This window comes from Coptis chinensis, unplaced genomic scaffold (assembly GCF_015680905.1).
Source record: "Coptis chinensis isolate HL-2020 unplaced genomic scaffold, ASM1568090v1 utg1487_pilon_pilon, whole genome shotgun sequence".
In the NCBI taxonomy this organism is placed as follows: Eukaryota; Viridiplantae; Streptophyta; class Magnoliopsida; order Ranunculales; family Ranunculaceae; genus Coptis; species Coptis chinensis.
Window position 1 is genome coordinate 58,399 of NW_028238105.1, and position 25,016 is coordinate 83,414.

Sequence of the window (25,016 nt, forward strand, 5' to 3'; positions counted from 1 at the left end):
CCACTGCAAGCTAGTCAACAGCATCATTAATGACAAATTATTACTTCATAATGGAAGGAGTAAAAGCAAACATCAAGACAACGTAAAAAGGGGATCTACGCCTATAAAAGGAGGCGTCTTCTCCATTCTCAAAAGAGGAGGCTCACATTCTCTCCATCTCCAACTCAATCACTTAAGATGAACTACGTCTGACTTGATTCCAATTCATCAGAGAACTGGATACGTAGGCAGCTCAAAACACCAACTTGAGTTTAGTCAGACATCTTATACAATCCCTATTCTCCAAGATTGTAAGGTCGTGACTAAAATGTACCTCTACACCAACCCTTAGAAGTACGCAATCTCCATTCTTCTAAGGGCGGTTTGAGGATCAGTTATGTGTTACTAAGGGTCACTCATATCACGTACCATGATATTCGTACAAGACATCTTACGTCACGTAATCTCCATTCTTCTAAGGGCGGTTTGAGGATCAGTTATATGTTGTAGGAAACTTATTCCAAAAATATACTTATTGTTAAGTAAACAAGAAAATCAAATTGATATAACAAATATATCATGAACAAACCTTTAGTTCAACAAACAAACAAACCTTTTAGTTTAACTAATGAACTTAATTTACCAATGATTAAATCCGAGCCTAGTAAAGATTCACTATGTCTTTAAGACAGATTTTCCCCCTCACGGTGCTTGAAGGTTGATGGGAAACTGTCTCCCAAGATAGAACGAATTTCCTTCTATAGAAAGCTAGCACTTCAATTCTATAAAATCGGCGAACACAACATAGTATTTGACTAAGAATAGGAGGAGAAGAGAAATATCAGAACTCTGTGTGATTTGGTGTGTCTTTCTCTCCAAATTCATCAACTATTTATCTTGAGTGGTGCCTCTTCAAACAACACAACACAAATGACTCTTGGAAAAAAACAAACAACTTTTGAAAAGTCGATGTTTCAAAAAGACACTATTTCGGCATAAAGCACTGTTTCAAACCAGTGCTTATTTCGAAAGGTCACACCTTTTCGACATGATGCACTGTTTCGAACCAGTGCACATTTCAAAATATCGAACCTTTTCGACATAATGCACTGTTTCGAATCAGTGCACCATTTCGAAAAGATTTTTCTTTTCAAGAGAAACCCATTTCATCCCAATGTGAAATAACTTGGGAGACAAATTACTCATTCATATCTCAATGGATTTGTGCAAATCCATTTTTCTAACATGTGTTACTGAGGGTCGCTCATATTACCATGCTATTCGTACAATACATCTTAGGTCTTGCACAATAAATCTCCCAACACACATAACTAAAATTTTTGTATCCGTTCTTGAAATTTTTGTTGGTCGCTATGTCTGACCATTCTCTTGCTTCTTGTGGTTGGTAAAACTTATCCTAAAATTAGCCCATTGTATCAATCTTTATGACATTTATGCATGTTGCTATTGCTCCTATGGCCTCATCAATCTTTGGACTAATGGGCTACTGTTCTTTTGTTGGAAGGTGTGAAGCTTTCTCTACGTACCCTCGTATAGTACTTATGATCTCCTCCATGGGGCATGGACTGTCTTCTCTGATGCTTGAGATGGACCGTATACTTAGACCTAATGGCTTCATTATTGTGCGAGACAAGCGCTCAGTTGTGGAGTACATTAAGAAGTATCTACCAGCACTGCATTGGGATGCTGTTGCAACAGCTGATGGTGAGTCCGACCCGGAGCAGGAGGAGAACGAGGTTGTCTTTGTAATTCGAAAGAAGATGTTGCTGGCAAGCGCAAGTGTTAGGGATTCCACATAGTTTGTGTACAGTTTTATAGCCACGCAAATGATGAGCCTCCCAGCAAAGGCATGGTCCTAGTAGTTGAACAATCAATAATCAACATGTATTCATCTGAATTTTGTAATCCTAGTGTTGTTCTGATAATGTGATCCCGAAGTTGTAAGTATAATTAGCTCCTGTTTCCACTAAATTATCGTTTCTTTGTAACAAATGACGTTAAAGAAATTTATTTTTCCCAAAATTTTGGCTTTAGCGGCTATAGAACACACACCACTAATTTGGAGTGTCTTGCAACGCTTTACGAACGTGAATGCGACGTCAAACCAACAATTGCAAAGAAGTAGGCAACACCCCATTCACTGATTCACCCATATTATGATAGTCTATAAACGAATCCTCAATTAAGAGATCATCCATTTCTTTATTGTGATGGGAGTTCCCTTGTGGTGGTCATGTTTACTAAAGTCAAGAAAAAAGCTAACTTCTTAGGTATATTAGTCTACTTAAAATATTTAATCAAGTTTAGGATATAATACATTAATACTTATACAATACTAAACAATAGCAGTGACCACTAGCAAAGTCGATAAATTTTTTGGGTGATCAAAGAGTACTGATCTTATTTAAAATAGACTTGCCAATTAAAAAAAAAAAACTAAACAATGTGAATGCAAAGGATCACAACAACGCTGGCGTATATAGCAAAACCAATAATCTTTAAATAATGAGTGGGAATATATTTTGACTAGCCTACAAATAACTAGTTGTTGGATGTGAAAGCTTAATTAGTTGCATTTTGGTTTCAATGTGGGAAAGGATCAAAGGAGAGAGATACATACTGATTTTCCTTGTGGAAATGTATAGTTCTTTTTCACTGCCTTATTTATACGGCATTTTAACAGGTATCTAAAATCTATTGTATAGGAATCAAATCGGAAATGGAACCAAAGGTTTTTATATCACGGTAAAGATGTACGATGTTGTCCTTATCAAAATCAATTAATGTGTTTACAGATTGTTGATGATATCATCAGAATCGATATTAGTAGTTATTTACTTATTTTAACTGATAAACGTTGGTGCAGGCCGGCATACAAGAGAGTTAAACTTTCGAATGTGTAAATGAGATAGCTTAAAGATAAATTAATTAGATGTACGACAAAAGTAATGAAAATAGGATAGAACTAACCCACATGGACCAGGACAGAAAAAACATCCGAAGTCAATTCTGGTGTATTGTATTAAAATAATGAGCTAAATTCTCTCTCTTCTCTCTCCTCTCTCTTCACTAGCCAATCACAGCTGACTTCTGAAGTCTTTTTCTGTGCTGGACCATGTGTGACAGTTGCGCCCATGAAAATATGTATGAAACCATGTGAAAGGGGTATTCAATGTTCACCATGAAATGTGATTGCAAACACGCAATAATTTTACACCAATCCAAGTTGTATTAATTAAATAGTACTCCTTCCAGAATGGACAATGTTAATGGTATAAAAAAATAATAATAAAAATAAAATTGCAACATGCGCCAATTGCCATTACAAAATGAGCTGCTGGTCGATTTATTTTATATATTTATAATAAAATCTTCAACGCCCATTGCCATCCCCAGTTCGCTTTGAACATTATTATATTAAACTCACATCAACACTGGTTAACAACTTAAAGATAAATCAGTCTGGTTTGGTTAGTATCCAGGCTTTCATCATTTGCTATTTATAATGAATTTAGTTGTGTATTATTGTCATAAGGAGAAATATTGTCTTTTACTTTTACTTGTGCAAAGCATACTGAAACATGACTTAAGAGTACCTGATCGGATTAAATTTAAGTACAAAAGAAGAAGATTGAAGATATATTCCCTTGTCGACGTGCAAGAGCTTCAGCAAAGTAAGTACATACTACCAGCTTAGTTTTGATTAAATAAACTATGTTTTGATTAATTGGCATACAAGAAAGTTATGCCAAACGAAAATTAAAAGGGAAGCATGCCCATTGCTCCCTTATTTCCATGGATTATATATACAGATTTCACTGGTTTGCTAGATGAAGGAAGAGCTTTCAATATAATATAATTAGTATGTATGTAGCAATGTAGGAGATTTCTTTTTATCAAAATTGTATTTATTTTGCTTGTCATTTTTTGTATATTAAAACGATGTAAAAAGAGAGAAAAGAAAGGGTGGCTATTTACAAAATGGTGAGAACATATTTCTGTGCAAAGAAATACATACAACACACAACATGGGGTAACTGCATCGTTGTATAGAAAACAAGTAAACCTACTAATTTCATACCAAACATATGCACTACATACCACCTACAGAACAAGCTAATCAATTGAACTTTACGTTTACCTCATTCTCACTTTTTCCTTCTGTTTTCTTAGGATATAATCGTCCTTGTCATTCACTACTCCATACTCTTGGTTGGATTTCTTCTCATAGCAACACTGTACCACCTAGGGCCGGGATGGGGAGTCGAAGTACAATGGAGGAGATTTTAAGTGAACTAACACAGGAAAACCTACGAATGTTTTCACTTGCGGAGCTCAAGAAAATGACATCAAATTTCGATAATAAGATAGGTTCTGGTGGTTTCGGAGACGTCTACAAAGGCCAAATGTCTAACGGTGTGGAAGTAGCCGTTCGAGTGGATAAGGGCGTTTTCACGGAAAAGGAATTCATGGGTGAAGTGGTAACATTGGGCAAAGCACATCATCGAAATGTAGTTAAACTATACGGGTTTTGCTATGGTGATGAAATGAAAGCACTTGTTTATGAGTATATCGAAAATGGGTCATTGGATAGGATTTTGTTCCACAATCACCTTAGTATAGAATGGGAGAAGTTATTCGATATTGCTATTGAGATAGCAAATGGGCTCTCCTATATGCATGAGAGTTGCCATCCGCAAATAATTCACTATGACATCAAACCTGACAATGTGCTCATTGACTCAAACCTTTCTGCGAAGATTACAGGCTTTGAATTGGCCAATGTTCGCGATGGGGGTTTGAGTTTTGTCGAACAGACCGTCGTCAGAGGGACCCTAGGTTATACTGCCCCTGAGGTTGGTAAGGGATTCAATGTAACTTCCAAAAGTGATGTTTACAGTTTTGGGATGATGCTATTCGAAATTTTAAGAAGGAAAAGAAACTCTGTGGGCCCTGGTTGGTTTCCAGGGGATGTTGCAGCTCATTTGGAGAACGGGGAACTTGAACGTATTTTTATTGTGTGTGGCATTGAGGAGAAGGATAAGGCAAAAGCAGAGACATTATCTGTAGTTGCATTATTGTGTACTCAGTATAGTCCCCAAGACAGACCTAACATGAGCACTGTGGTGAAGATGCTCCGGGGTGAAATACAACTACCTCAGGCGCCAACCAATCCTTTTCCTTTTATGATCGATATGATGACGAAAGGTACGTTTCACTTGCTTTGAGATATTCATATTAAGCGGCGGATGATAACGTCAGTTATTTCCATTGAGCATGATCGCATTGAAGTTTGTTTATTTCCCCATAGGAATCGATCCCACTTTTTTTTTTTAAGGAAAATTGATACCACTGCTCAAGTTATCTGATATTAATAAAATTGCATGTATATTATATTCATAAAACTATTTATATTTATTACAAAGTTAACTCTTTGATTTTCAGCCTTTTTGAGACATCGGAGGGTTCACCCCAAAGAGCATCTGGTTCAATACTATTTTCAGTGGACTCTCAAGAGGATATAGAAGGAGCTAGCACCAAAAAACGCATTGTGGTTGGAATACAAAAAGTACTAAATGAACTGAGAAGCGATCGTGATTTCAATTGGTATGGTAAGGATAAGCTTGAAGAGGTACTGGTTGAAACTCTCGAAGTTCTGAATGCTTTGAAAGAAGGGGCATATGGAAGTTCATCTCGAATTGAAATGTCACTAGGCCAATTGGATAGAAAGAAAACAAACATGGTCGGTCTAAAACAGTATTCTAATGAGGATCTCACACACTTTACAAAAAACTTCACTATTCCAATAGGTTCTGGCGCATATGGAGATGTCTTTCAAGGTGAACTACCTGGTGGTGTGCAAGTTGCCGTTAAAAGACTAATAAATATTGCAACCGATGTCAAGACATTCATGGCTGAAGTGGGAACAATGAGTAGTACTCTACACCGAAACTTAGTTAGACTTTATGGGTTTTGCTTTGAGGACAACATGAAAGCACTAGTCTATGAATACATGGAGAAAAAATCTTTGGATATGATTTTAAGCCAGAAAGACTACGGTTTACAGTGGAAGGAATTGTATGATATTGCAATTGGGACAGCAAGGGGGATCTCATATTTGCACGAGGGTTGCGATGATGAAATAATTCATTATGATGTAAAGCCTGCCAATGTGCTCCTTGACTCGAAATATTCTCCTAAGCTCGCAGATTTTGGACTTGCTAAGATTTCCAAAAGGGACGCTAGTCATATCTCCCTAGTCACATTTAGAGGAACCCGCAAGTATGCTGCCCCGGAAATGTTCAGCCAAATCCCCGTCACTTCCAAAAGTGATATTTATAGCTATGGTATGGTGCTTTTTGATCTTTTAGAGTGGAAGAGGAATGTTGAAGATCAAGAATGGTTTCCTGCACTAGTTTGGGATAAGTTCAAGAAAGAAAAACTGGACGAACTTATGGGGGAATGCGGCATCGAGGACAAGGACAGAAAGCAGGCAAAGATACTGTGTACAGTTGCATTATGGTGTACTCAGCATCGACCAAATGACAGACCACAAATGGGCCATGTGGTGCAGGTTCTTAAGGGGTTCGTAAAGCTTCCGCCACCTAAGGATCCACTTTATCCGTATAGCGTCTCCTCAAACCCAGGCAAGTGGGGAGGTAGTTCCACTTCCACAAGCATTAGTGGGCCGCCCTTTGATTAGTTTGTTCAATTGTCTCTTACACAATCACTAGCTATCATATTTTTCTTTCTGAAAGTAAACAGTGGAAGCTCAAGTTTGTTTAGAGTGAGCAGTCTGAGCTTGAGTATCGAACGTTTGTAAAATGAAAACTAAATGAAAGAAAGTTGTCTCTACTCTCTCCAGTATATCTTATTGTGAATTAAGCACAAAACAAATAATATAACTAAGATCCCAATGCTCGGAACTAATTTGGAGTGAATTGTATGTCATTAGGTAATGTCCGTGAATGTCCTTACTAAATTGTACTGATTTGCGTCCCATATAATCTTAAGATATAATGTCTTCGTCGGTACATGCAAATATGCAATTCATATCTTCAAGAACTGGTTGCTGACAAAGACGAGTATTAAATATTGCAATCAATTTTGAACCATGTGATTAGCAATTTAACATAGATTATTTGGAAGGGAAACATCATTAGCAATTTAGCAATTGTTAGAAAAATAGATTTGCACAAATCTATTGAGATATGAATGAGTAATTTGTCTCCCAATTTATCCCACATTGAGATGAAATGGGTTTATCTTGAAACAGTACGTAAAGTGAGAAAAATCTTTTTGAAATGGTGCACTGGTTCGAAACAGTGCATTATGCCGAAAATGTACGATCTTTAGAAATATACTCCGGTTCGAAACAGTGCATCATGTCGAAAATGTGTGATTTTTCGAAATAGGCACTGGTTCGAAACAGTGTTTTATGTCGAAATGGTGTCTTTTCGAAACATGTGATTTTTCAAAGAGTTACTTACTTTTTTCCAAGTCATTATGTTGTTTTGAAGAGTCACCACTCACCTATAAATAGTTGATGAATTTGGAGAAAAAGACACACCAGATCACACAGAATTCTGATCTTTCTCTTCTCCCCCTGTTTTTAGTCAAATATTATATTGTGTTCGCTGATTCTATAGAATTGAAGTGCTAGCTTTCTATAGAAGGAAATCCGTTCTATCTTAGGAGACAGTTTTCCATCAACCTTCAAGCACTGTGAGGGGGAAAATCTGTCTTAAGGACATAGTGAATTTTCACTAGGTTTGGATTTAATCATTGAAATTAAGTCCATTAGTTGAACTAAAAGGTTTATTTGTTTGTTGAACTAAAGATTTGTTCATGATATATTTGTTATATCAATTTATTTTTCTTGTTTACTTAACAATAAGTATATTTTTGGAATAAGTTTCCTTCAAACTTAGAGCATCTTTAGCAGAGCAACCAAAAAAACACCAAAATTTTGAACCAAACCAAACACCAAACCAAAAAAACACCAAGCAACTTTAGGAGCAGCACAAAAAAAACACCAAACAATTACGCGGCATATAGCCCACGCGGTTTTGCCAAAACCGCGCCACTAAAGCCCAACTGACAGGCCCAAGCCCATGCGATTTTGGCAAAACCGCGCGGTGTTCTCAAAGCCGCGTGCTACTTCTATATATACAGCTCCAAAGTTGCGCGGTTTAGTCACTTTCACCTCTTCTCACAATTATAAAATCCTCTCTTTAGTTAAAAAAAAAACAAAAACCTACCTAAACTCTTAAAATTTGATATGGATCCTTTTGAACCTTTCGACGGTGATGATTGACAGTACACATACGACATTGGCGATGAGAAAGTAGAATACGGTGGGGGAGAAGACAGTGAGGAAGAAGAACCCGAGGATGTCGCGCCGGCTGATAGACATCCCTATGTACTGGAGTATCAGATGAACGACTTTGATTACCAATTTGCACCTGGAGAAGCACTTGATATGGAAGTTGTGTCTTCTACACGCGATACAAAACACGGTCGAAAAGCGATGGTTAATACTCGTAATTAATTAGTTTTGATTAAATATTTTGAATATTAATTAGTTGAGTTGGACCAATTAATTATTTATCTTATAATTATTATTTTTTTTATAATATCGGCATGTTGTTGACTACCGAAGTTAGATTGGCTTTACTTGGTGTTAGAGAGTGGTGGAAGGTTATTAGGAGTTTGGATGAGTTTGTACATATTAGAGATAGTATTTTGTATACACCTTTGGGTATTTTGATTGATACTGGATTATGAAAAGGTTGATTAAGCAAAGGGTCATAGCTTTAGTAGAAAGATGGTGGAGTAGAACTCATACATTTCATTTTCCTTGTCTTGGAGTTAGGGTTCACACCAATCGGACTTCACTATGATTTCGGGTTGAGTATCGGTATAGGCCAACCGATACCTTTTCATACAAATTATGAGAATATGGATAGTATGCTTGTGAGTTTTCCTCTTTTGGGTGCGGATGCTTATGATTTTTCTGGGATTAAGCTATCTCATATTAAGATTGCATATATGGAACCCCTCTTGCATCCTGATACACGAGCGGAGTTAGCTTTGACTGTTCTACCGGGTAGTGAGGGTGCTGATCAATATGTTAGGGCTTTTTTGATGTTTTTTATTGGGCGTGTTTTGTTTCCCAATGGTCATTTTACGGTACGACTGAGATATTATGCTTATGTATCTGATTTGCATACTATGAGAGATTATGACCTGGGTAGCTCAGTATATGCCACATTGATATCGGCGTTATATAAAGCTTCAAAGACATTCGAGTAGAAGTCCTCGATTTAGATTCACTTTGACTTTTAGAGATTTGGTTTTATGAGTACTTTCGATGTCTTTGTCCTAACATAGACATGATTTGTCACACCCCGAATTTCGACAGAATTAGGAAAAACATTATTTGGTCCCGACTCTTCGATCTCCGAGGTGTGACGACTCTCAACTCCCAAAACCCATAAACAGCTTTTTAAATAATGCGGATAATTAAAACCAAAGAAAAATTTCAACTTAAACAAAAGTCATCTCCATTACAAAAATTTACAAATGAAAATACAAAAACATTGTCTAGACTGAAAATCTATATCACCTCAAAGGAAAACAAAGCCTATCTTGAAATGCGACGCTAAATTTAAAACCACGAAAGCAAAGAACCAATCTTCTTCAACACTAAACCTCGTCAAGACTTATCAACTGTGTTCATTTAATGAACACACCCGATAAGCAAACATGCAAATCGGGTCAGCATTATAAAAATGCTGGTGTGAGTAGCCCAAAAATACAACATATACTTATACCAATATATACACAAACCATACGGCAGTTAGTTCCTCCACCGAGGCGCCTTAACTTTCAACGACTAATATAACATCATTAAGTTCAATAATCTAGGCAGGTAGTTCCTCCACTGAGGCGCCTTAACTTCCCACTAACCACACAACAAACTATACACATAATAAATAAGGCAGGTAGTTCCTCCATCGAGGTGCCTTAGGTTCAACTAAACAAATAACCAACATATTACCATAATTAGATTATTTAAGGCTTTCTTTGTGTGTCTCTAAAATCACGTCGTATCTATGTCTTACCTAGTTTCCCTGGTTACCACAATCGCTACCCAACGCCGAACATGTAGATCCACATGCCTCCCCTTACATAATGTACCACTCCGTGCGTAACTACCCTAAGCGGGATGCCGCACACCAGGTAACCTTCACACGAAAGCCATTATGTAAGTAATGCCACTATTCGGCATAAAATATCGCGCATCTCGTTCTATATTGCGAACGGAATAATCAAGCCACTATTCGCTACACCAGGGAGGGGTCATTCAAATTTTATCAAACGCCGGAGGGCCAATCACATTACTTACCAAGGCCATTCAGATTAACTGAAACGCCAGAAGGGCCAATCACATTACTTACGCCCGAAGACCATTCAGATTAACTGAAACGCCAGAAGGGCCAATCACATGAGTTGTGGTAGCTAAGTTCTAGGATTTTCGTTACGTAATTTATTCAAGTGTCATACATTAATGACTCATAATAAAATTCCACTATATCACGTGCAGGTCAATTACCTTATTGCACTAAGCCACAATATTTAGACATATCTCAATTATTTCACATAACCACTTTCATTCTTTCACGTGTCAATATATTATTGCACTTCACCACACTCCCGTGGGCAAATATTCATCAATACTATACTACCTCATAGTAGCATCTCACATATATAATAATGGAGCGTTTATATACATTTCTCAAAGATATTGCATTAATATATATACTCCAACATATTATATCATGTCACAATTACTTCAACGTATCGCATACATTTTTAGTATAGCGTATTAGGAATATAACGTCTCCTAACATCTCAATATCGTCACGTGTCAAAAATACACAACATCAATGTCCAAACTTTCTTAGATACTGACAACCAAATTTATACAAGCTTCCACAGCATTTTATTACTACATGTGTCCATATAATATACAACATAAAACGTAGCACAATTAGACAGTCCACAGTCCACAATCAAAGCCCAATATATATATGTTTTACACACTACTCACGTCAAATCTTAATTAGATAATGACAAACAACGTTATATAATCTTCGACAATAATTTATTACTATATTTGTCCATATTCTTAAATATGTGAAAAACTGGAAAAAGTCAACATTCCACAGTCAAAGGTCAAAAGGCAAAGTCAACGGTCAACGGTCAAAGTCAAAGTCAACGTTCAATGGTCAACGATCAAAGTCAACGCATCATGGTCGAAGTCAAACTGTCATTGTCAAAGTCAAATTGTCGTTTCCATGTTTGACAGGTTCAGGGTCATAGCCATGACTCATGGCTAAGGTCAATGTGTATGGCTCATGGGCTCATGGCTCTAAGGTCATGGTTCGGACCCAACTCGCCGAGCCCAAACCTTAGAACCCGAAAGTCTAAACATTTAAAGACCCAATTAGATCTATTTTAAGTCCTATGGACCGCCCTAAGCAATATTATTAAACCGCCCAAAAACTTTAAATTAAACCGGTCCACAAATTAAAACAAAATCGGACCAACATCAACCGAATCGCCCATAGACTAAGCCAAATTAGTCCGCCCAAACAAAACTTAATTAAACCGGTCCAAAGCTTAAAAGATTAATATCGCCCAAAACAGAAAAATGGATTTCGCCCAACCAACTAAACAAGTTAGGCCCCAACCAAAACTAAAACATTTCGCCCAACTAACCAACCCAAAGCCCAACAATCTAAACCGCCCAAGCCCAATCCGGCCCACGCTTCATCTTCTCCAAACTGATCCTCCACCACCAAATACCAAAACGCCACCACTAATCCCTTTCTCCCCACATATCGGTTTGACTCATTCAGAACAACCCCTACCACTTTGTCAAACACCAAAAACTCAATTCTTAAATCTAACCTTCCCCAAAACTAGATCTAGACACAAATTTCGGCCACCATTAAAGCTTGTTCCAAGCTCCAATCGACAGCCCCACACAATCCAACATCAACAACCCACCAAATCCAAACAAAAACAGTTCAAACGATTTTAAAAACGCATAAACCCCGAGTCCCAGTATCACAGTAATGGCAGTAACGCCATTAACAAGTCTTGGGAGCTTCCACCGAGCTTCCCAGCACCCATTCGACAGCCTCATACGCCCTACACTATCCCACTTCAACCCATCATCACTCAACCAAATGAAACCAACCCAAAAACAGCCCAACCGCCGGCGCCATTAGCGCCTCTCGAAGCTTCGACAGAGCTTCGACAGCCCGACGTCAACCAACGACCCCAAACAAGTTTTAATGTATCCACAGTGTTAAAAACTACAAACACTGAACCACTGCTTGTTGTGGCTCGCCACCATTAACGAGCTCAGTTCCAACAGTTCAATAAAACTTGGTAATTAAGAACAACAACCAATATACAACAGGTTTTAACAATGCTACAGGACGCCGAGTAATGAACAGTAAAAATTTAGTGAAAACATTGGACAATAAAACGGTTTCTGTATTCCGGTGAAATAGCAAAATAGCTACTCACCTTTATTAACAGCTCGACGAATCCTCCTAGCCCGATTCGTCGTGCTCCAACCTCCAGCAAACAAGCTTCTAGCTCTGCCTCCATTTTCATTATTTTTATTATTTTTAAAACCCTATTCTCTAGAACAATGTGTTTATATACTTGGGTCCGAAACCCAAGCCCAACACAAACTCGGGCCCAGAAAATCAGACCCACATGTCCCGAGTCCAATCCAGCGAATTTTGAAAATAAATAATTAAATTAATAAATAAATAGAAAAATATGTATTTAAAAAATACAGGCGTTACATGATTGCTGATACTCGCCCTAGATTTGCTAGTTGGTCAGGGCCTCACTTGACTCGTAACAGATGGCAGATTAGGAATAATATCTGTATGGCTCGTGCTCAGATTGATATTAGATCATTGTCATCTATTGAGTGGAGACCTTGGCGTTTGTCTCCTTTTTGATCCATCCAAATATGCAAGATGCTTGTGTGTTGTCACGCCACAGAAGTTATTTTTGCCGCGTGGATCCGAGGTTTGGTACTGTGGTGACAGATGTTGGAGGCAGATGACTGGACGTTATGGAGTTCCATGTGCTCCCATGCCAAATGTTAGTGATGCAAAGTTGTGGGGTAGAATTCAAGTTCATGAAGTTCATGCCAGTGGTGGTCCTTGGCGAGATGCGTCTTCTTTTGTTGTTGAGCAGACTGCTGATCAGTATTATAGATGGTGGAACCGTGTCTCCATGGGTCGTTGTTGCCTCCCCGCTGGTCGGCAAAAACAACGAAGTTTGTGGGCCTGGAAGGGATGAGACATGAGCTACGTATTCCTCATCCGCCACAGCCTGTTTACAACCCACAACCTCTGAATGCATATCAGCCAGCTCCTGTGTCTGCCAGTAATCCTTAGATGTTTGTCGTGTGTGGACCTGATGGGGAGCCTACTTATATTTCCATTCTTGAGGTGCCTCATGCTCGTTTCTCTGAGTTAGATCCGCATATTGATCAGTATACCATGGTGAGTTTAATTGTTTTATTTATCTTCTTCATTATATATATAATATGTACTCACATTGTATTTTCTTGGATTTTCAGGCTGAGGTTCGGGAAAGATATGAGAACCAGGTTCTTATGTTTGATGGGATGAGGACTGCCCTGTATCATTATAGCCAAGAAAGAGAGGAGGCATATTCTCAGACATATCAGCAATCCCAGCGTGCGTATGACGAGACTCGGAAAGCGTATGAGGATATACAGCAAGTGTACACGCAGCAACATCAGGGATATGAGGAACTTCAGGCTGAAGTAGTTAACCTCCGTGCAGACAGAGAAGATCATCAGTCTCAGATTAGGAACTTAGAGGAGCAGCTTCGGAACGTCCAAATAGAGAGAGGAGAGGGATCGAGTGGTAAGGGGCGTAAGAAGAGAGCTAAATAAATTTGATGTAATATGATAGGTTTTGGATTATTTTGGATATTATATGATTATATCATAATCATAGATTTTGGACTGCATAATCATAATCATAATCATAGGTTTTTAATTTCTTTAATTTTTTCGATTTTGAATTACAATTCTTAATTTCTTCAATTGCACAAATGTTAATTTTATTAACTTCTATGCACAACTCATAATTTTTCAAGTTCTATGCACCACAGTTCTAATTTTCAGAAAAAACGCACGCGGTTTTAGCAAAACCGCGCCATAGAAGCCCATTTAGCAGCCCAAGCCCACGCGGTTTTGCTAAAACCGTGCGGTTTTGCCAAAACCGCGTGAGTGATTTGATACAGCACCAAACCTGGAACCAAAATATTGGTCGATTTGGTGTTTGGTTTGGTGTTTTTTTGGTGTTTTCATCAACATGTAGTTCTCCTGAAGTTGAGAATTTGGTGTTTGATGCTAGGTTGATATCACTGCTAAAGATGCTCTTAAGACAGACTTATTTCTTGGATGGAATTTTGGTTATTATACTTATTATTAATGCACTAACAATCTTTATTGGTGTGAGACAATATAAAAGTGTCTACAGGTAAATACTAATACAATTCAGTAACACGCAGAAAGTCAGGTATGTTTTCGGCACCTTGTTCATATATTTAATATGAACAGTACACATACACTACATGAAACACCATTGATTACACCATGGATGACATGTGTAATAACAGAAAGTACATTAAATGATGATGTATAGGTGTCATTGATTACGACTTTGACAACAGTCACGTTCACTAGCATGCATTGTTTCAGTAACATGCATTAGTAAATGTCAAGGCAAATGTTTTCTATTTGGAAATATGAAAGCCACGTGTTAGTAAATAAGGTACGGTTCAAGACTTGAAGTCTTCTTGTCTCTGTGTAAAACGGAACCAATAACTAACAGAAACAAAGAAAGTATGTTGCCACCACTTTTTTATTAGTGGTTATATTTTATTAGTGCATGTCGTATATGGTGGTTACATCTCATATCCTCAGTTCACTAATATGTTTATATTGAAAAGGCGTGACCCTTCAAAAAGGTGCGCATGTTTGAAAGGACACAAAACTAAATAAGCGGTACCACACCTGTTGGCAAGAGACGGTTTACAAGGCAACTGTTGGTGCCAGAGATGGTTAAAAGCATGGTCTTTGTCTCTTACTGAGAACGGTAAATTGGTTCATCTCATGGTTTGATAACCAGTAAAAGAAATCAGAAACAACAAGGTACTTTTCACACCTTCCAATTTTGAACCTTCTGAAAAGGACATCTCATGCACTGTTTGTCTCTTACTGAAAATGTACTTTAGACGCCCATTCTTTCTCTCTCAAACAGAAGCAAGTTCACATATTAGTTTGTGAGTGTATCGATCTTCTTTACTAAACATAATTTGTTTCTATTTTTTTTTTTTTTTTGGTTTTAAAGAATAACAAAGTGTGTTTCTATTTCAGAATAGAGATGACAACACCACCAAGTTCTCCTATTTATGTTGTTCCTATTTCATTTGCTAGACCTACTAGTTCGTTGAATGGTATGAACATTTTGGTCTCTGATGACGACCTTATGTTCGTAGAGGTGGAACTCAACAACTATGGGTGTCTACTAACAATGGTGGATACTGATTCAACTCATACATTAATCTCTGAGTATGTATCTGATGTTATTGGATTGAAACTCGCAGAATGTAAAGGCTCTATGAGAGGCTTGAACCAAGAAGTCGAACCAGTGAAAGGATTCGCTTTGGAAGTTGACATTAAGATGAAAAACTGGCGAGGAAAGGTGGACATGATGGTAGCTCGCTTAGACCATTTTCAAGTCATTCTTGGAATGGACTTCTTGAAAGCAAACAAGGTGGTGGTAATGCCACACTTGGGGGGGGGGGATTATGATCCAAGATTCCGAGAATCCTTGTTTCATTTCAGATATTAGAAATGGCGGTGCTAAAAGGGTTCTAAAATTATTTTATTATTTGTAAGATATATGTGTTTTACTATTGCGCCAAAGAGTGCCAATAAAAAAGATTAGCTTCTGTTACCACTAAATTATTGTTTCTTTTTAACAAATCACAAATGACGTTAAAGAAATTTATTTTTCCCAAAATTTTGGCTTTAGCGGCTATAGAACGCACACCATTAATTTGGAGTGTCTTGCAACGCTTAACGAACGTGAATGCGAGGTGTGAAACTCAAACCGACAATTGCAAAGAAGTAGGCAACACCCCATTCACTAATTCACCCATATTAAGATTGTCTATAAACGAATCCTCAATTAAGAGATCATCCATTTCTTTATTGTGGTGGGAGTTTTCCTTGTGGTGATCATGTTTACTAAAGTCAAGAAAATATCTAATTTATTAGGTATATTAGTCTGCTTAAAATATTTAATCAAGTTTTAGGATATAATACTCGCATACAAGACTAAACAATGTGAACGCAAAGGATATATTTAAATAATAAATGCGAATATATTTTGACTAGCCTCCAAATAACTAGTTGTTGGATGTGAAAGCTTAGTTGCGTTTTGGTTTCAATGTGGGAAAGGATCAAAGGAGAGAGATCCATACTGATTTTCCTTGTGGAAATGTATAGTTCTTTTTCACTGCCGTATTTATACGGTATTTTTAAAGATGTACGATGTTGTCCTTATCAAAATCAATTAATGTGTTTACAGATTGTTGATGGTATCATCAGAATCGATATTAGTAGTTATTTTAACTGATAAACATTGGTGCAGGCGGGCATACAAGAGAGTTAAACTTTCGATTGTGTAAATGAGATAGCTTAAAGATAAATTAATTAGATGTACGACAAAATTAATGAAAGTATGTATGAAACCATGTGAAAGGGGTAGTCAATTGTTCACCATGAAATGTGATTGTAAATACGCAATAATTTTACACCAATCCAAGTTGTATTAATTAAATAGTACTCCTTCCAGAATGGACAATGTTAATCGTATAAAAAAAAAATTGCAACATGCGCCAATTGCCATTACAAAATGAGCTGCTGGTAGATTTATTTTATATATTTATAATAAAATCTTCAACGCCCTTTGCCATCCCCAGTTAGCTTTGAACATTATTATATTAAACTCACATCAACACTGGTTAACAACTTGAAGATAAATCAGTCTGGTATGGTTAGCATCCAGGCTTTCATCATTTGCTATTTATAATGAATTTAGTTGTGTATTATTGTCATCAGGAGAAATATTGTCATTTACTTTTACTTGTGCAAAGCATACTGAAACATGACTTAAAAGTAGCTGATCGGATTAAATTTAAGTACAAAAGAAGAAGATCGAAGATATATTCCCTTGTCTCCATAGTGAAACTCGACGAGCAAGAGCTTCAGCAAAGTAAGTACATACTACAAGCCTAGTTTTAGGGTGTTTAATGAAATTCCTAAAAGAAAGAAATCATAGGATTTAGATGCAACTTAATTTTTGGATGGAGCTTAGGAGTTTTTGTCATTGGAGCTCTTTGCTTTGGTTCATTGTTTTCGACTTTCGAGTGATGATTTGCCATCTTTTTGTTTGGTAATGACTTAATCACTATATGCTGATAACTTAACCCTTTCGTGTCTCAAATGAATCTGACTGATCTTGATTAAATAAACTATGTTTTGATTAATTGACATACAAGAAAGTTATGACAAACGAAAATTAAAAGGGAAGCATGCCCATTGCTCCCTTATTTCCATGAATTATCTATACAGACTTTACTGGTTTGCTAGATGAAGGAAGAGCTTTCAATATAATATAATTAGTATGTAGCAATGTAGGAGATTTCTTTTTATCAAAATTGTATTTAGTTTTTATTTATTTTTCTTGTCATTTCTTTTTTCTGAATGAGCTAACTTTTGTATATTAAAACGATGTAAAAAGAAAGAAAAGAAAGGGTGGCTATTTACAAAATTGTGAGAACATATTTCTGTGCAAAGAAATACATACAACTAACACATATGCACTACCACCTACAGAACAAGCTAATCAATTGAACTTTACGTTTACCTCATTCTCACTTTTTCCTTATGTTTTTTTAGGAATATAATCGTCCTTGTCATTCACTACTCCATACTCTTGGTTGGATTTCTTCTCATAGCAACACTGTACCACCTAGAGGGCCGGGATGGGGAGTCCAAGTACAATAGAGGAGTTTTTAAGTAAACTAGCACAGGAAAAACCACGAGTGTTTTCACCTGCGGAGCTCAAGAAAATGACATCAAATTTCGATGCTCAGATGGGTTCTGGTGCTTTCGGAGACGTCTACAAAGGTCAAATGCCTAACGGTGTGAAAGTAGTCGTTAAAGTGCTGAAAGATGCAGGCGTTTTTACGAAAGATCATTTCAGGAGTGTAGTGGAAACAATGGGCAGAATACATCACCAAAATACAGTTAAACTATATGGGTTTTGCTATGGTGATGAAATGAAAGCACTTGTTTATGAGTATATCGAATATGGGTCATTGGATAAGATTTTGTTCGACAATCACCTTAGTATAGAATGGGTGAAGTTATTCAATATTGCTATTGAGATAGCAAATGGGCTCTCCTATTTGCATGAGAGTTGCCATCCGCAAATAATTCACTATGACCTGAAGCCCGACAATGTGCTCATTGACTCAAACCTTTCTGCGAAGATTACAGGCTTTGAATTGGCTACTCGCTACAAGAGTTCGAGTTTTGACAAACAGTCCGGCTTCAGAGGGACCCACGGTTTTGCTGCCCCCGAGGTTGGTAAGGGAAACCAGGTAACTTCCAGAAGTGATGTTTACAGTTTTGGGATGACGCTATTTGAAATTTTAAGAAGGAAAAGAAACTCTGTGGGCCCTGGTTGGTTTCCAGGGGATGTTGCAGCTCATTTGGAGAAAGGGAAACTTGAACGTATTTTTATTGAGTGTGGCATTGAGGAGAAGGATAAGGAAAAAGCAAAGAGATTATCTATAGTTGCATTATGGTGTACTCAGAATAGTCCCCGTGACAGACCTGGCATGAGCACTGTGGTGAAGATGCTCCGGGGTGAAATACAACTACCTCAGGCGCCAACCAATCCTTTTCCTTTTTATGATCAAGGATATGATGACGAAAGGTACATTTCACTTGCTTTGAGATATTTATATTAAGCGGCGGATGATAAAGTCAGTTATTTCCATTGAGCATGATCGCATTGAAGTTTGTTTATTTCACCATAGGAATCCCACTTTTTTTTTTAAGGAAAATTGATACCACTGCTCAAGTTTTCTGATATTAATAAAATTGTATATTATATTCATAAAACTATTTATATTTCTTACAAAGTTTACTCTTTGATTTTCAGCCTTTCTGAGATATCAGAGGGCTCACCCCAAAGAGCATCTGGTTCAGTGGACTCTCAAGAGGATATAGAAGGAGCTAGCACCAAAAAACGCATTGTGGTTGGAGTACAAAAAGTACTAAATGAACTGAGAAGCGATCGTGATTTCAATAGGTATGGTAAGGATAAGCTTGAAGAGGTACTGGTTGAAACTCTCGAATTTCTGAATGCTTTGAAAGAAGGGGCATATGGAAGTTCATCTCGAATTGAAATGTCCGGTCTAAAGCAGTATTCTAATGAGGATCTCACACACTTTACAAAAAACTTTACTATTCTGATAGGTTCTGGCGCATATGGAGAAGTCTTTCAAGGTGAACTACCTGGTGGTGTGCAAGTTGCCGTTAAAAGACTAATAAATATTGCAACCGATGTCAAGACATTCATGGCTGAAGTGGGAACAATGAGTAGTACTCTACACCGAAACTTAGTTAGACTTTATGGGTTTTGCTTTGAGGACAACATGAAAGCACTAGTCTATGAATACATGGAGAAAAACTCTTTGGATATGATTTTAAGGCAGAAAGACTACGGTTTACAGTGGAAGGAATTGTATGATATTGCAATTGGGACAGCAAGGGGGCTCTCTTATTTGCACGATGGTTGCAAGGATGAAATAATTCATTATGATGTAAAGCCTGCCAATGTGCTCCTTGACTCAAAATTTTCTCCTAAAGTCGCAGATTTTGGACTTGCTAAGATTTCGAAAAGGGACGCTAGTCATATCTCCCTAGTCACATTTAGAGGAACCCGCAAGTATGCTGCCCCAGAAATGTTCAGCCAAATCCCCGTCACTTCCAAAAGTGATATTTATAGCTATGGTATGGTGCTTTTTGATCTTTTAGAGTGGAAGAGGAATGTTGAAGACCAAGAATGGTTTCCTGCACTAGTTTGGGATAAGTTCAAGAAAGAAAAACTGGACGAACTTATAGGGGAATGCGGCATCGAGGACAAGGACAGAAAGCAGGCAAAGATACTGTGTACAGTTGCATTATGGTGTACTCAGCATCGACCAAATGACAGACCACAAATGGGCCATGTGGTGCAGGTTCTTAAGGGGTTCGTAAAGCTTCCGCCACCTGATGATCCACTTTATCCGTATAGCGTCTCCTCAAACCCAGGCAAGTGGGGAGGTAGTTCCACTTCCGCAAGCATTAGTGGGCCGCCCTTTGATTAGTTTCTTCAATTGTCTCTCCCATGTTTTTTTTTGAAATAACTAGGGGTTCGGACACCCAAACCTTTTATTTATATATCAACTCTCTCCCATGTTAATTGAACATACACAATCACTAGCTATCGTATTTTTCTTTCTGAAAGTAAACAGTGGAAGCTCAAGTTTGTTTAGACTTTAGAGTGAGCAATCTGAGCTTGAGTATCGAACGTTTGTAAAATGAAAGAAAGTTGTCTCTACTCTCTACAGTATATCTTATTGTGAATTAAGCACAAAACAAATAATATAACTAAGATCCCAATGCTCGGAACTAATTTGGAGTGAATTGTATGTCATTAGGTAATGTCCGTGAATGTCCTAATTAAATTGTACTGATTTGCGTCCTATGTAATCTTAAGATATAATGTCTTCGTCGTAGTTGGTACATGCAAATATGCAATTCATATCTTCAAGAATTGGCTGCTAGGGCTGGACATGACAAAGACGAGTATTAAATATTGCAACCAATTTTGAACCAGGTGATTAGCAATTTAACATAGATTATTTGGAAAGGAAACATCATTGCAACTAAACTATTTAGCAATTACTATGACCAAGTTTACACATCAACTAAAAAACCATTACTATGACAAAATTTTGATACAACTTTAAGAACTGACTGTTAAAAACTTTATACAACACCATTTCCATAATTGAAGATGCTTTTACCGCATCTCAATCTTACTAAATCCATGTAAAATACAAAAGAAACGTTCCTGGTGTTGCCATCAAATAACGTGATCAAAACAATGAATCAACACATTCATTTGCAATGACTTTGAAGTTTATTTATCACATAAAGCTTGCAAATTTCCATCTTATTATAAGTTGAACTACCATGACATATTCTATCTATACTTGTATGAAATCAGAAAAATGAGATGGGAGCAATATTCCTTGGCTCTACATTTGAACTTGCAATCTCTGCATTTATTGGAAGTGAAAATCGGCCCGCCAATCCAATCAAATCTGCTTGAATTCCTTATTACTACCACCCTGTAATGGATTAGTCGTTGATTTAACCAATAACCTAATACAATATTTTAAATTATTTATGACTTTATGCGGTCTTTTGTAGATGCACCCTACTCTCTGGGAGTCTGATACGGCTCCACAATTTTTTGTAGATGCGACACTATTTGTGTGTGAGTTAACAAAGAACTAGAGCATAAGAATAACCCAAATTGTGTTATTTATGTACCTTGACTTCCATTAAAGTTGAGAGGGAAAAACAAATTTGAATGGAAGTGTGATGGAAAAAATGGCAAAAACTTGTTAATGATACCGATGATGAATTAATAATAATAATAATAATAATAATAAAATAATGTTAATAAAAAAAATTAAAAAAAAAAATCCTCGAGGTTTTATTACCCCAAGCCCATTCTCTACTATAACTAAAATTTTATAGTTACATATATTAAATAAATAAATAAATAAAATGTTGTGAAACGGGTTATCTATGTGGATGCACACTTTAAGACCCAACTAGTATTAGGGACTAATGTCAGGGATTACTTGCAAAGGAGGCAACCTATATACAAAGGTATGCATCCTCTCATTTATGATGATCAATAACTCTTTCTCTCTCTCAAGTTTGAAGTTTACTATGATTCTCTTAGAAGAATGTTCTCGTTTGAATATGGTTTTCCTAATTCTCTCTCTTTTAAAATTGTTTGTTTTGGAAGGATTCTTTTCTAGCGCAGAGATTAGTCTTTCGACGATATCAACTCTAAATAAGCTAGGTGGTTATCTAAGGTAGGTCTATTTTGAATTTTTTTACATCCAGTTAATTTTGCCATTTGAGTTGATTTTGTTAGAGTAACAATTTATTACTATGTTTAGTATTAGCAAGTATCTTGTAGGATATAGATATATTAGCAAGTATCTTGTAATCTTAATTAGTAAGTGTATTATATTTTCCTAGATATGTGGATCTAGGAGATTTCTGTATTCATGTATATATACTACTAGAAACATCAATACAGATTATCAGAAATATCCATTAAAACATCTTTGACATGGTATCAAGAGCCAACTTCGATTTCCTTTCCACTACCCCATTACTATAGGAATCAAAGCCTTTTTTTTTTGTGTTTGGTTTCTTTTTCTGGTCATATCATACTATTTACCTCTCCTACTTATCGTTCTTATCTTTTTTGATCTAGTTCATTATTTGTGTTATATATCATAATGATAGACTTAACTACCAATAATGATTCCGTTGTTGTGCATTCCAATAATGATTCCGCAGTCATGTCTAATCTTTATATGAAAGAAATGTCTTCACTAATTACTCTAGAACGACTTGATGGTACTAATTACATCGAGTGGTCATTGAATGCGCAGAACAAAATTAGGGGCATAAAACGTTAGGGCTTTATCTCTGGCACTAAGGCTGCTCCAACAAACATAAATTTTGAGGAATATGAAGTTTGGGAGGATGAGAATTGTCTGGTCAAGTCTTGTCTTCTTGATGCAATGACCAAGGACATAAGGTCAATTTTCCTTCGCTTATCTACGGCCAAGGAAATCTGGGATACTGCAAAACAAACTTACCATGTTAGCCAAGATGCATCGAAGGGTTATCAGCTATATTGTGAGGGAATTTCTGTCTACCAAAGTGGTGTAGAAAGTTGTATTGTCTGTTTTATGTATAGAAGTAGCGACCCGACACGCGGATAAGGCATGTATAGAGTCGCGACTGCGCTTTCGGGGCATTCGATGTCGATGATTGAGCCACGACCAGCTCGTCTCCGGCCTCCAAAGCGGTAGCGACCAGCACCGTGTTTTCTCAATCCACCGACTGTTTTGTTTCTTATTTTGTAACCTCTATATAAACCAAATTGTAATCTCTTAGAATTCAATCAAGTAAATATACACTGAATTGAATTGAATCCTCTGGTTCTACATGGTATCAGAGTCAAACCATTGAAATCCACTGCGTATTACAACCATTAATCAAACTATCCTTGAATCCTTGAATTTTAAACCCAAATTTTTTCCAAACCCTAAACCTAAAACCCAAAATTTTCATTTTTTTTTTGTTTTTTCTGCAATGACTGGATCTGACAACAATTCTTCAAGCATCATTCATCACCACTACACCCCACAAGACAACTCAGCGTTCCCAAAAACTGTTCCATTAGATGAGTCCAACTATACCATCTGGGCTCCTCTCATGCGGATATGGATTGGAGCAAGGGGAAAGCTTGGTTATTTGACTGGCGCAAAGGTTGAACCGTTTATGAATTCATCTGAATATGAAGTTTGGGCAACAGATAATGAAAAGTTAAAAAGCTGGCTTATTGATTCTATGGAGATTTCTCTTATGAACCGTTATATTCGTCTTCCTACTGCAAAAGATATTTGGGAGGCTGTGGAGAAGACCTTCTATGATGACTCTGATGAAACTCGAATTTTTGAATTGACTATGAAGTGCTTTGAAGTGAAGCAGAATGGGAGACTTATTCCTTCCTATTACAACGAATTGGTGGCTATGTTCCAGGAGATTGATCAGAGGGTGACCTCCCAGAATAACAGTGTTGAAGCTGTAGTCCATGAAAGTGATGAAACATCCACGATGTCCAGAATGCGTGTTCATATGTTTTTATGTGGACTAGATCAGGAGTATGATCAGGTGCGTGGAGAGATCCTTCGGAAAGAACCTAAATTTTCCTTGGAACAAAGCTATACTTATATTCGTAAGTTACAATCTAAGAAAAAGGCTATGGGGCGCTCTGTATCAACTGAATCCTCTGTCTTGGCTGTTCATAGCAAGACAACTCCTCCAGGTTTTTCTCGTCCTCCACGCCATCCTAAAGGTAAATCAAATCCTTGGGCAGATAAAAAGTGCGGTGTTTGCAGAGATTTGGATCATAGCAAGGAGAGATGTTATGAAGTGATTGGTTATCCTGATTGGTGGGACTTCTTGAAGAGGCCATGAAAGAATTTAAGCAAGGCCGCCATTGCTAAAGTTGTGAATGGAGACAATGCTTCGACTAGTGTCGCGCAATCAGGTATGAATGGTAAGGTTATTTCGAATAGTACATGGATAATTGATTTAGGTGCATCTGACCATATGGCAAATGACCCTAACCTTGTGAAATGTCTTAGAACTTCACCTCAAATCGCTGTTTCTACTGCTGATGGTACTCCAACTCCGGTTAGCAGAGAAGGATCTATTGAGTTACCTAAAACCCTCACTCTTGAATCTGTCGTAGTTGTTCCATCCCTTGCCTATAACCTATTGTCTGTTTGTCAAATTATCCTCTCAGTTGCATGTACTGTGACATTCTATCCATCATTCTATGTTTTTCAGGACATTCTGACTCGACAAATTCTTGGTTATGGTGTTAGAAAGGGGAAACTATACTACCTGCTGGATTTGA

At 37.2% G+C, this 25,016-nt stretch overlaps 4 protein-coding genes and 1 pseudogene across 5 annotated transcripts; all 5 read left to right on the top strand.

Annotated features, from left to right (window-relative positions):
• The first annotated feature begins 1,424 nt into the window (after nt 1-1,424).
• LOC147473987 (putative methyltransferase PMT8 pseudogene) lies at nt 1,425-1,799 on the top strand (annotated as a pseudogene).
• Nucleotides 1,800-3,535: 1,736 nt separating this feature from the next.
• On the top strand, nt 3,536-20,837 carry LOC147473988 (uncharacterized). 2 transcript variants are annotated; one of them, XM_086586790.1, is made up of 3 exons: nt 3,536-3,674; nt 18,110-19,154; nt 19,383-20,837. In XM_086586790.1, exons 2-3 carry the CDS (start codon nt 18,196-18,198, stop codon nt 20,590-20,592), a joined length of 2,169 nt encoding a protein of 722 aa, XP_086442916.1. In that variant the 5' UTR covers nt 3,536-3,674; nt 18,110-18,195; the 3' UTR covers nt 20,593-20,837. The 2 variants fall into 2 exon arrangements, with proteins under 2 accessions (XP_086442916.1, XP_086442915.1); XM_086586789.1 differs by lacking the exon at nt 3,536-3,674 and adding an exon at nt 17,083-17,423.
• Nucleotides 4,275-6,703, top strand: LOC147473989 (receptor like protein kinase S.2-like). The gene is made up of 2 exons (XM_086586794.1): nt 4,275-5,208; nt 5,427-6,703. The coding sequence occupies exons 1-2, from the start codon at nt 4,275-4,277 to the stop codon at nt 6,701-6,703; spliced, it is 2,211 nt and encodes a 736-aa protein (XP_086442920.1).
• Nucleotides 13,390-14,134, top strand: LOC147473990 (uncharacterized). Its single transcript, XM_086586802.1, has 2 exons — nt 13,390-13,607; nt 13,685-14,134. Exons 1-2 carry the CDS (start codon nt 13,500-13,502, stop codon nt 14,024-14,026), a joined length of 450 nt encoding a protein of 149 aa, XP_086442928.1. The 5' UTR covers nt 13,390-13,499; the 3' UTR covers nt 14,027-14,134.
• A 2,846-nt stretch (nt 20,838-23,683) lies between the features above and the next one.
• On the top strand, nt 23,684-24,571 carry LOC147473991 (uncharacterized). Its single transcript, XM_086586795.1, has one exon. The coding sequence runs from the start codon at nt 23,684-23,686 to the stop codon at nt 24,569-24,571; it is 888 nt and encodes a 295-aa protein (XP_086442921.1).
• Nucleotides 24,572-25,016: the final 445 nt, after the last annotated feature.